Below are 13,293 nucleotides of genomic sequence, written 5' to 3' on the forward strand. Positions count from 1 at the left end.
CGGTATCGCAGAAGGGAAATACGCCGACCTAATGCTTCAAGTGTAAAACAGTACGAAGAAGAAAAAGTAGTTGAATTATAATAACCGATCAGTATAACGCTTCACACTTTTGTAGCCTCACCGCTGGATACGAACCATTCTAAATGGCGCCTATTTTCTTCGTTTGTTTCAATATTTCGTGTTACAGGACCCTGAATTTTTACTAAATACACTGTATGGTTTTGCGCTGTAATGTCCCAAACAGTATAGTAACTTTATGTTTGAAGTACGCTAGACGACCTTAAATAAAGAGGAAACGCAGTTGTGAATAGACAAGCACGTGCGTGGTCTCCACCACGTCTACACCTGGAACCAAGTATTAAAACACTGTTGCACATGCGTAATACTCGTATTTCCTAAATTACAGGTAAAACATTGTAATCTAACGTCTATTTCAAATCGTTTAACATCGGGTTGACCGGCAGTTACTCTCGGGATGATGAGGGAGGACGGTTACGGTGATACGGAACATGAGGGTCTTGATCGTCTTCCAATTATAGATCCCGCACTATTCTAATGAAGTCTATGAAAGATGTAACACTGACGTATATACTCCTCATTATGTCAACATAAAATATTTTCTCTGGGGGTTGTGATGAATATTCTGTTGAAATTATGTCAAAACTATTGATGTAAATAGTAAATGACTTTTTCTTACAGATTTAAATTACTTTCATTTAGTAAAATTTATGCCCCTCACAGATGTCAATCAGCTAGTTAGGTCTGTATTACTCATCTTGATCTCCGATGAATCTGTTAAATGTATGACCACGCACTAAGTTTTATAAATGATATCATGAAAGTACCCAGTCCACTGTCAAAGACTTTTTGCAAAAAGCATTTTATAATAATATGTGACATAATTTTATCATAGTATAATAAAAGCATTACACGAGTAAATATGTGAAAGGGCTATTGTAGTAGCAATAAATTTCCGTCAAGGGGTTTATTTTATTTTTATTTCATAAAACCACCGAAAAATTATAATTTAAAATTACAGATAGCAAGGACTGGGTAAAGTGACGATAATGTCCTATAGTGACGGATCAGCTTATAGCGACGATTACTGGGAAATCCCCTGAAATTATTTTGGTAAATCACTAAAACCTCTATGGATCTACCTGGTAAAAATCTTGAGTCGTCATTCAGCAATAATATTTCGGTAACTCACAATAACATCGATCTGGTTTAAACTATCTTCGATAGAAGAAAGAGCACAAAAGATTTTCCAGACCTTCCGCTTGAACTAGAAAATGTGTCACTGTTATTGGCAATTTTCAGTTCCTTTGGAAGTCTTAAGAAAGAAGTAAAATATAACTTCCTGAAGTCAGAGAACGACATGCTCGACAATTTCTAGTCGTTTCTTGTTTCCACTGAAGTGTGTACATTGTCAACAACAAATCTGATTAACAAATTAAATGCAATATGAAAAAGTTATAGCTGGTACCTTAGTACTGACTTAATCGAGCAGCATAGTCAAAACGATTTGTGAGAAGAGTGTGTAAAATAATATTTATAGTTCATAAACTTGTTGCTTATGTGTTATTGAGACATGAGCCCTTAGAAAAATACAGCAATTTATTAAGTATAAAGGCACAATTAGTAGATTCTCTGTAATAAACAACGTAATTAGAGAAAACTCTCGTTTGAGATTAGAACGAACAAATTGTTCGTGTTTTGCCGATATTTAGAATTGCTTCCTTACTGTCGCATTTTATACACAGACCATTTTCCAGTAAACTGATGTCCTGTCATTGTAAATGAATCGATTCAAATAACAGTACAAAGAAATAATTTCGAGTAAGATACATATAAACAGTCTTCTTTTTAAGACACCTTCATACCGAAGGGACAACAAAAAACCGAAGCAGGTTAATACAATGCTTGAGTTACAAGTTACTTACATTACTATGTAATGGCTCGGGCAAATATGTAGGTCTGATTGAAATATTTCGAAAACCACTAATGATACTGTGTTTAACACATAAAACTATAACTTTTAACGATAACACGGAGAACTATTGATCAGTGTTCTAAATATGACAGAAGTTCCAGTCAACTAGCAATATATAAAGAACCTTCTCCGTTGAAGCGGATTTATGTCACTTAGCACAGAGATGAAAACTATTTTTTCTTGTACAAGCTCTTCCTTCACTCAGCTTATCACAAGTTCAAATAGCAAAAGAATATTACAATGCAGAAACGAGATTTGATGTCAAGAACAAGAAACCAAAATACCTTAATTTTCCACGCATACTGTTATTACATGCCGTTGCTTTACAGCCATTTAAAGTTAACATAGAAATTTAAAAATTCTTTTCTCCTTTATCTTATCTTGAATCCGTAATAAGACACTTTGATAGCGTAAGAAAAGATTCGACAAAAGCGCCGTATTTGCTTATTTGAAAAATATTTGTTTGCGAATCCTCAGAAAATTTAAATAGAAGAAATAAATCATAGCAGGCTTATCCTCGACAAATTAAATCAATAGAGTACAGGCAACTGGTCTGGTCAAATAGTATGTTTCGAGGCACAGATTTTCGAATTTCTTATTGTGTAAGTATGTAAAAAGCCGCATAATGTACTACAGTACGAAATTTAGCTTTTATAATGCAAATATGCGCCTTGTCTTCTCAAACAGCAATTTCAATTAATGTTATTCCCAATAACTTACCTGACAATATTGTGTTGTTCGAAGAAGACACATCGCATAAAAATTTTTAGTGCAAATTAATTTACACTGCTACAAAGTCCTTGGACAACAACGACATAACATAACTTAGAGGCTATAGTCAAAGATATTGAACAGAACACCGCAGCGAATAATATAGTTCAGAGAGACCACCAAACCAACTACTCATGTCACTGCAAATTCTCATGTTTCGTCAGATTTTCTGCCTGCTACAATCTACTACTTGTTTTTCATTTTATCCACTTTACCAACTCTAACCGTGAATATCAGATAAAACCATAAATAGGGTCAAACAGGGGTGAACTAATAACAACAATCATATGCATGGTAAACAGCTACAATGACGCTGAGAAACAAAATAAACTGAACTTAACGAACCTGAACCTTTCAGAGTGGAGTAAATAGTGTCCAACGAGTCAAATGTCAGTGTAATTTTAACCTGCTGTTTCTATATGACAGTGAAAACAGTTAATGCCTTTTAAAAAATATTTTGTTAAGTTGTGAAAATTATAGATTAACTCTTTGAGGATCGAGGTGTTATAGTTCTCTGCCTTTTGACATTTGTAGGTTTTATGGCAAGTGCAAGAATACAAAATTTCGTTTACAATTATTTCAACTAAGGTTGTATAATATATTCCTTCTTTCCCAATAAAAAATCGTTCGGCGCCTATTCTCTGAAAACAAAGCCCGAGCAGCAGTTACTCAGCGATATAAGCAGGATATTTCGCACACTCAAAATCAAATGTAAACAAGATTTTGATTGCACAGTTTTGACATCTATTGTCCATAAATATACTCAACAAGCAAAGACCCAAAACATGTAAAGTATCATCGTGGAAGAAAGAGATAGCCAACTATCATTAAGGTGTCACAGAGCGTAACTAGGATCCAGGATAGAGAAAAAAACGAAGAACGAAAAAAGTGAATAATTTGTTCTACTATTACAATGCGAAGTAAGATTACAATCCATGGTTCATTACGCAACTTTTAGTCACTTTTCAGTGGTTTGCAATATGTACGTGGGGGTATGCGTAATATATTAGTACTTGCGGAAGAATTGTAACCGCTCTAAATTAAACTTTCGTTGCAACACACTTACCAGAATAACAGTTTTCAAAGACATTCATCTTACGGGAAAGCAATTATTTCTCACTCGCTACAACAGCTGAATAACAAAATTAGTTCCCTGCTCTGAGTAATGAAATTCACCAACATTGACAGCGAAACGCTATCGCAGTTTTACAAAGAAAATAGAATGCCCACTCTAACGTTTTTGATCAATTATTGACATAAATACCAAGTAACAGATAAATTGCGATATCATGCACATAAAACTGCTGTACTTAATGACAGTTCTTTCGCAGGGGGAACTTTCGATGTATATTAAAAGACATGCTAAGCTGACCACTGGCCACAGACTCAAGACACATGTCTCTCAACAGCATTCAAAATGCGAAAGAAGTGATTTCAGTATTATACAATCACGTTTGTGAACAGGAGTAGTATAAACAGTATAGCTGAGTGTAGGCTGATGGAAATGTCTGGTACAGAATATAACACCATTCAGCTCATCCGAAAGACATAATCATTACTCCAAGAAAAGTTATTATTTCTCTGAGAAAAAGCTAATTTTCGAAACAATGGAATATTTAGATTCAGTTAGTGTGCTAGTAAAATATTTATCTGGCAACTTACAGCATGTCCACTAACTTCATGTACACGGAAGCGGAAAGCTGTTACGTAATCTGGCCGGCTGATTGAAATACTCGTCAGCCACGAAAAACATCTGTTTCAGATGATCAGTGAAGAAAAACTATGCTCACAGCGTGAAGAAAAATACAGCTACTGCAGCACTACACGGAATGTTTTGCAACGAGAAAGACTGATTTCTGAGCTTCAGAAAACGATCACCTGCGTCAATTTTACCGTGGCTATATAAGATCGAGGTATAAATAACAGCAAACTACACGCCTTAATCACAATTTAAAACATTACCTCCACAAAACTTCGTTTTAGGCTTGATGTGACATCATCAAGTGTGGTTTTTTTTATACACTCTCATTTAATATCCGTGTAAATTATATTAATGTGGCACTTTGCCCAGAAATAATAACCTCATAAAATATCAACATGTGTGAAAAATTCTGATTTACGTGTTTTAAACTCTTTATACCATGTTATTATACTTCGGTTTCACAAACTTTGATCGAAATTGTTGTAATAATCAATGCCTGCAGTGACGTTACAATCTGAAACCAGTTAGTTGTGTGTTCGCCTACAAACAGAATACATCAATTAATGTTAAACTTCCAATGAAACGTGGACATTACATACTCAGTGAGTGTTGTGCTCACTATTATATTTTCAGTGCTTGCTACACGTGAAAAAAATAAAGTTGCTCCTTTGACTGAAGAAAATATTGGTGGTACACCATATAGTTATCAACTGGGTAAATACGTTCACAGGTTAGATAATACCTAGGGCACACCACTTCGAATAGGATACTGTCTAGCTCCTCAACCGAGAAGAGCTATAATGTTGGAGTACGTTTTTTGCAGTCGCAAAAACAATAAACATGACCAGTACTTTCATATTATTTACACAAATGACGCCAAACGGTTGTGCAATCAGCCAATGGAACACAGCCAATGGAGATGGACCTTGTGATGATGAAGTGCACTCATGTTTATTATTTTTAAATTTTGACATAAGAAACAACACCAAACTTTCGCTATGATCCACTTGAAAACGGGTAGATGCCTATGTTAGATCCTTCGATTTTATAAATAATTTTAACTGAATAAAAAAGCGGATAACTAAAACCAGCCGCTTATGAATTATTGTTCATTCACATTCATACATTATTTTTCGGGCCATCTTAGCCTCGTCTTCAGATGAGGCGTGCAGAAATTAGAGATTTATTTTTGTTCTGTTATACTGAGTGCTGGGTACTGGATTCCAGCAATGTATGATAAATATTTCAGAATCGATCGGCCGCAAATATCTGTCTTTCTATTCAATTAACAAAGAGATTTATTACGCAATATTCATAATGGTAAACCTTAATAACCATAATAATTTTAAGTCACAAGTATAATGATGATGTATTTTGAAAAATTTAGCATTTGGCTGTTTCGCAAAACACCTCAACATAGCTCCTACAAGAGATCAAAATAAACAGAAAATATGTCCTGCATGATCAGATACTTTGGAAATAAAATTTATGTATACACTGTGTGACTGCTACGATTGGTCACAGTCTACTGTTTGTCATTTTCAGTATTTATGTGTGAAATGTAAGGCCATGTATGTGCTTACTCTTATATTCTGTTATTGGATAAACAAATCTACTACTTTGTGGATGTTATTTAATTCACATCACTGATTTCGAAATTATAATTTCGTCTTCAGATGACCCTGAGATTGACAGTTACAAGCACAACTGAAGATAAAATTGTATTATTTCGAAATTGATCATTTTAATTAAATACTAACAATAAAGTAGCTGAACAAAGAATAAAATGACTGTATACTGATTTAACAGTGTACCAAGTACAAGCACAACGCGTTTCAGAAGTTTATTCTCATTTTGAAGTTCAACCACTTACATTAGTATTTCATGTGACGTGTGTGCGTGCATTCTGCAATCGAAAAACATGAATCTTCTGATTGGGATGTTAAAAGTCAGAACGTTTATATTTTATGGTAGCGCTCAAACGATAAATAGACACCTGCAGGGCCACAGAGACAGGAAAACCTGCACACAGGCATCACATACAACACCCATCCAAACAGTTGCACCAGAGAATAGAATAAATGCTTGAGACCTGTCGTGCTATTTGTGAACAAGAAAGGTAACTATAGTAGTGTTTTAGTATCATTAGTGACACAGTTTGAGGCTTTCTTAAAACGTCGATTATGCTGAATGACGGTGTTCTAACGACGCACAACTGAAGCACCTTCAGCTTCCATCAACTAAAAATCACACCCACACTAAAAAAATAATAAATACAAAACGAGACTTACCTTTCTTGGGCGAGCCACCGTCCGAGCCACTGTCCTCGCTGTGCCTTTGGTGGTGGTGGTGGTGGTGATGGTGGTGGTGTGGATGGTGGTGACGCAGACCCCGGGGGTCCACAGGATCGCGCGCACCCGGCGGTGACACCACCAGGGAGGCGGCGAAGCGGTGCGCTGGCCCCGGGGGCAGGAAGCCGAAGCCGAGCCCGGGGACGGGAACGGGCAGCGCCAGGTGCGCCGCCGGGTGTCCGAGCGGCGCGTGGAACGCCGCCCCTGGGCCCGCCGCCCAGCCACCGCCGCCTCCGCCCCCGGCGCCCGTCGCCCCCGAGGACGAGGCGGACGCTGCGGCGGCCGCCGCGGCCGCGTACAGTTGCAGCGGGGGCGGCAGCGCGCCCGCCGCCGACTCGAGCACCATGCCGCCGCCGGCGCCGCCGCCCGCGGTGCCTACGGCCGTCTGTCGCAGCGCATATCGGCTCGGCAGCAGCGCTCAGCTTCTCCAGAACATTTGTGCAGCGACAATCCCTCCAACGCACCTTTAATCTCCTCTCGGCTAATTCCAACACACCGATTATTACGTCACAGTCACAAAGAAAGTCTTTGTATGCCGCTCACTCTTGCAACGCCACTCCTAAAACTGCGATTGTCTCATTCGATAAAGTCCCATTTGACGCAGTCCAATTTGACCCTGAGCCATTTGACCTTGCCCCATTTGACGAGACGCAGTTTGACTCAGCCCCATTCGACGCTGCCCCATTTGATTCTGCCCAATTTGACGCAGTCCTTTTCGACTCTCCCACCGTTCGTCCCCTCCTGCTTCGCCGATGGCTGCAACTACTTTCCGGGCAACACCCACAACACTCAGCTGACCGGTTGCAGCACTGCACTCACACACAGTGGCCGGTGACCCCGCGCGCGTGCCGGACAGTTGGCAACAGTGCACGCGCACCAGCTGTCTCTCGTCGTGAACGGTGCTCGGCGCTCAGAGCTCGGGCGCGAACAGCAGGTACTGCTGCAGACAACCCGGGCCGCCGCAGGGGAAGCCGCCTTCCCCTCTCCGTTCCCCCTACCTAGCTCCCAAGCGCATCCCCGCCGCACTCGAGAAGAGAGCTGCCTATTGGCTGCGTCGTGGCCACGCCCACACGACTTCCCTCGCCGCGGGGGCTCCCTCCCTACCCGCGACAGCACGCCACAGAGCTGACACGCCTACCGCGCTAAAAAGAAAATCCCTTCCGCTCCTTTTTTTTCCCTCCCCGAGGCGGCCGTCCCTCTTCCGCTTTGTTTTGTGTGTTTTGCATTCAATTAGGTGGTTGGCGGAAATTAAAATGACGCCGACGACAACAATGGGTGGAGCGGCGGTGGTTACAGGGCGCGTCGCGGGCGCAGGGGGCGATGTTTAGCGTCTGTCACGGCGCGGGGAGAGGGAGGAGCTGCTAACCGCTAATAAAACTTGGCGCCGTAACATCTTGTAGGGCCAACGCCACTCCCCTCTCTCTCCCCCCCCCCCCCTTTACCACACCCCTTCAACTTGCTCCACTTAGCCCGTTTAAGCCGCGGTTAGCACGGAGCTCCAACATCGCCGACTGCGGGTGACCGCGCGTCAAAACACACCGACCAGTTTCATTAGGGGGACCCACTTCTTTTGACTGTCTCGTCGCTCACTGCGCTTTTTGCCTCCCTCTGCGCCAACACATCTGCGGTCTTCTTTGTGAAATGACTTTCTGTAGCATATTTAAAACGCTTGAAGAACTGTTAGACTCTCAGGTTGACTCAGATGCGAATAAGGTTAGGCAAACAAATTCCATGCACGCATTTCGCGTCTTTTGTTATGACTGTGCAGACGGTGGGATAACTCTTCTTCCTTCTTTAATGTACCAATATGTTTCGAGGTGCAAACCCCATCAATGGTAATACAAAAACATTTAGCAAAAGCAGGCATAGTTATTACATTTGCTCTTTATGGCTTTCGCATGTGTTGTGCTCGCCTTGCAGAAAAAGAAAAGGAGCTAATATTAGAGAAAATATTTTTGGTCTACTGTGTTCATAATTTTTTCTAATAGTTACTCCCATTAAGCAGTTATAAAATTGCTTGTGTTGTATTTAGTTACCTCCATTGCCATGGCTCCACTGCTTTTGTTAACCAACATTCATAAACTTGCGATGGACATTTAAAAACACGATATCAAACATGTTCAAATGTGTCCGTGTTCCTAAGGGACCAAACTGCTTAAGTCATCGGTTCCTAGACTTACACACTACTTAAACTAACTTATGCTAAGAACAACATACACACACCAATGCCAGAGGTAGGAGTCGAACCTATGGCGGGACGGGTCGCTAAACATGGTATCACAGCCAAGTCTAATGAGCAGTGGAAACAAGATGAAAGTTTAAACAAAGCTTCTATCCATTTAACTATTGATGTTTCGATCCTGGTTCTATCAGTCCCTTGCAATGTCTTCTGGACATATTGCTGTCGCTTCTCTGATATTGGTCGACGAAATACACTGAGGTGAAAAAGTTATGCGGTTGCGACACGCACGTATGCAGATGGCAGTAGTATTGCTGCATAAGGTATAAAAAGGCAGTGGATGTGGCGGAGATGTATTTGTACTCACGTGATTCGTGTGAAATTGTTTCCGACGTATGGCCACACGACAGGAATTGAAAGACTTTGAACGCAGACTAGTCGTTGCAGCTAGATGCATAGGACATTCCATTTTGAAATCGATAGGGAATTCAGATTCTGAGATCCACAGTGTCAAGAGTTTCCCAAGAATACCAGATTTCAAACATTACCTCTCACCACAAAATGTTCAAAATGTTCAAATGTGTGTGAAATCTTATGGGACTTAACTGCTAAGGCCATCAGTCCCTAAGCTTACACACTACTTAACCTAAATTATCCTAAGCGCAAACACACACACCCGGGGGTACCAGCCGCACAGCCCATGACTGCAGCGACCTAGACCGTTCGGCTAATCCCGTGTGGCTTCTCACCACAAATAAAGCAGTGGCCGACGCCCTTCACTTAATGACCAACAACAGTGGCGTTTGCATCGAGTTGTGAGTGCTAAGAAACAAGCAACACTGCATGATGTAACTGCAGAAATCGATGTGGGAAGTACGATGAAAGTAGCCGTTAGGACAGTGCCGCGAAATTTGGTTTTAATGGGCTACAGCAGTAGACGACCGACGCGAGTGCCTTTGTTTGCAAGACGCCACCTGCAGCGCCTCTTCTGGGCTTGTGACCATATCGGTCGGACCCTAGGTGACTGGAATACCCTGGCCTGTCAGATGAGTCCCGATTTAAGTTAGTGGTAGAGTTCGACTATGGCACGGACCACCAAAGCCATGGACTCAAGCTTTCAACAAGGCACTGTGCAAGCTGCTGGTGGCTCTACAGTGGTGTTGGTTGTGTTTACTTGGAATGGGCTGGGTCCTCTGATTCAGCTGAGCCGATCAAATGGTTCAAATGGTTCTGAGCACTATGGGACTTAACATCCGAGGTCATCAGTCCCCTAGACCTTAGAACTACTTAAACCTAACTAACCCAAGGACATCACACACATCCATGCCCGAGGCAGGATTCGAACCTGCGACCGTAGCGATTGCGTGGTTCCTGACACATGCGCCTAGTACCGCTCGGCCACATAGGCCGGCCCTGAGCCGATCATTGACGAAATGGTTATGTTCGGCTACATGGAGACCCTTTGTAGCCATTCATGGATTTCATCTTGTTCGTGCTTGGTTAGAAGAACATACCGGACAATTTGAGCAAATTTGACCACCCAGATCGCCCGACATGAATTCCATCGAACGTTTATGGGATGTAATTGAGCGTTCAGTTCATGCACAAGGTCCTGAACCAGGAACACTTTCTTAATTATGGACCGTTACAGAGGCAACAAGGCCTTATCACCATGCCTGAAGAGAATTTCCAGCGCCTTGTCGAGTTCACGCCACGTCGAAATTCTGCACTTAAAAAATGATGTGCGACACGATATGAGGAAGTATCCCGTCGCTTCTGTCACTTCAGTTTTTATAACCATACGACTGCGACAATTTGATGGTAAGAACGAAAGCATAAAAATTATTTTAAACAATTACTGAGACATTCTACTGAAACACAGATTCATATATATACTTACTCGTTCGGTGTTTTTTATTTTAACAGTACTGAATTTAAGTTGTGAAGAAATGCGAGCCCTCGAAATCTGTAGTTTCGTTTAGTGTATCGTTTTGCCACTTTGAGCCGTGGATAATTATTTCAGTGTCCTCCGAGATTTTTATTGTACAGTTCTTCTCTACAGTATGAAGCACTTTAACATCGACGTCTGTTGCAGCGTTGTGTTATGAGTCGTATGTGTGCTTCGCTATAGCGGATTTTTTTGTCGATTTGTGGTACGATCTTATGGGACCAAACTGCTTAGCTCATCGAACCCTAGGCTTACACAGTACTTAATCTAACTTAAACTAACTTATGCTAAGGACAACACACACACCCATGCCCGAGGGAGGACTCGAACCTCCGACGAGGGGAGCCGCGCGGACCGTGACAAGACGCCATAGACCGCGCGGCTATTCGTTGGAATGACGGGATATCACATTATGAACTCGTGACTTTCTGAGTGTCTCAGATGGTTTGGGAGATGCCCTGCATCAATTTGTTTCTAAAGTTGTTAGTGATGGCAGAACTGATTCCTATGATTGTGTTTGTAAACACCTTGACAATTTTGTCTGAGGCGATCCACTAAATATGGAGTAGTTATACAGAAAGGTTTTCGTATGTTACTGTAGATTTGGGCCTCTTTAGTTAATTTGCTCTTTCTTTCGTTATATATAGTGAAAGTGCATCTTGACAGCCATTGTTAGGCCTATATGCAATGGATTATATTGCGTCAGTTTCAGTTTCAAAGTTTGCAGTACTAAGCATTAATTACGCTTTTGGCTGCATATGCGGTCACTACGATCCTTTTGCATTTTTCTCTGTCTTTGTAGAATACATTACAGGACTGGCTTCCTCGTCTTCAATCGGATGACGGTAATCTTGGTTTTTTTCTTTGTTTTTTGTTTTTTGTTTTCCTCCCAAATATGTTTTAGAACATTTGTGCGATCTTTAGTATGGTCTTCCGACATTCGCCGTCATCTTCACGCACTACAGCCTCCTGCCTGAAAAGAGCTTGAAACCTGATCTTTCCATCTTTTTTTCTTTTTATTTGTGTTGTGTATCACAGTTATAAAGTCATTAAAGGGATGCGTCATTTTTCAACTTTGACTGTAATAATCTAAACTTTACCTTCGCTCCTCAACCAGTGTCACCTGTTTCAGACATTATTATTATGTCGATCCTTATACCTGCTTCACAGATTACGAAAAAAAAAATTAGCACTGTTCTGCGTGACAGACTGATGCATAATCTTCCATAAACAGGGTCTAGATGGCTGTTACACCCGACTCTCTGGAAGTCTCCTCTTGTTCCGAAGTGCTGGCGTGCGTGTTTGCTCAGCTGCCAGAAGAACTATAATTTATGAATGAAGTTCTCCAGGATTGAATTTCTCTCCCCATTACTTTTCAACGTATATTGTGAAAAGGTTTTTCAATATGTTGTTAATGGAAACTTCCGAGAAGTTTTACTTAACCGAGTTACCATAAAAAATACCAGATACGCTGATGTGACTGTCACACTGGCACTCTTCTGGGAGATCTGCAAGAATTGTTAAACACGTTTACTGAAGGGAGCAGTGCCATAGGGCAACGTTTAAACGGCAAGAAGACAAAATGGATGGTTGTCAGCAGAAAGAGAGATAAAGTTCAGGGCACCCTTGCATATAGTATTAATAACATCGAAAGGGGTACATCCTATACATTTTTGGTGGTGCCGTATCAACGATAAATGAGACTTCGCGCAAGCATTTCGCTGTAGAATGAAACAGACCAGATGTTCTTTCCAGAGAATGAAAAAAGTTGTGACTAACCGTGACACAAGAATTACGTGTTGCACTCGAATGCTTTGATGCTACGTGTTCGGTATCCAACTGCACAGAGTTGAGTCTACACGTACATATACATCTACATGATTACTCTGCAATTCACAGTTAAGGCTAGGCAGAGGGTTCATCGAATCACGTTAAGGCAGTTTCCCCACAGTTTCACTCTCAAACAGCGCGAGGGAGAAACGAACATTTTGATCTTTGCGTGCGAGCACTGATTGCTCTTAGACGATAATCATTACTTCGTGTGTTGGTGGTCTCAACAACATAACTTCGCATTCTCAGCACAAAGTTGAGATTTCGTAAAAGAGCTCACCGCAACCAAAAACGCCGTTGTTTTAATTATTTCCACCTTATCTCGCATAGGCCGATCACATCCGTGACATACTCTCCCTTATTTCACGACAACAGAAAACGAGCTACCATTCTCTCAATTATTCGATATCATCCAGTGGTCCTATTAGGTAAGGATCCCATACCGTACAGCAGTACTGCAGAACAGGACGGACGAATGTAGCATACGAGCATGCAGTCTCTTTAGAAGATCTGTTGCAT

At 41.3% G+C, this 13,293-nt stretch overlaps 1 protein-coding gene across 1 annotated transcript in view; it reads right to left on the bottom strand.

Moving 5' to 3' along the window:
• The window catches only part of LOC124775268 (homeobox protein unc-4 homolog), a 485,704-nt gene extending 478,247 nt beyond the window's left edge, over positions 1-7,457 (bottom strand). The window contains exons 1-2 of the mRNA XM_047250105.1: positions 7,448-7,457; positions 6,758-7,021 (exon numbers count right to left, since the gene is read on the bottom strand). Coding sequence (XP_047106061.1) covers positions 6,758-7,021; positions 7,448-7,457 — 274 coding nt within the window. The remainder of the gene's footprint in view (positions 1-6,757; positions 7,022-7,447) is intronic.
• Between the last annotated feature and the right edge of the window lie 5,836 nt (positions 7,458-13,293).

This window comes from Schistocerca piceifrons, chromosome 2 (assembly GCF_021461385.2).
Source record: "Schistocerca piceifrons isolate TAMUIC-IGC-003096 chromosome 2, iqSchPice1.1, whole genome shotgun sequence".
In the NCBI taxonomy this organism is placed as follows: domain Eukaryota; kingdom Metazoa; phylum Arthropoda; class Insecta; order Orthoptera; family Acrididae; genus Schistocerca; species Schistocerca piceifrons.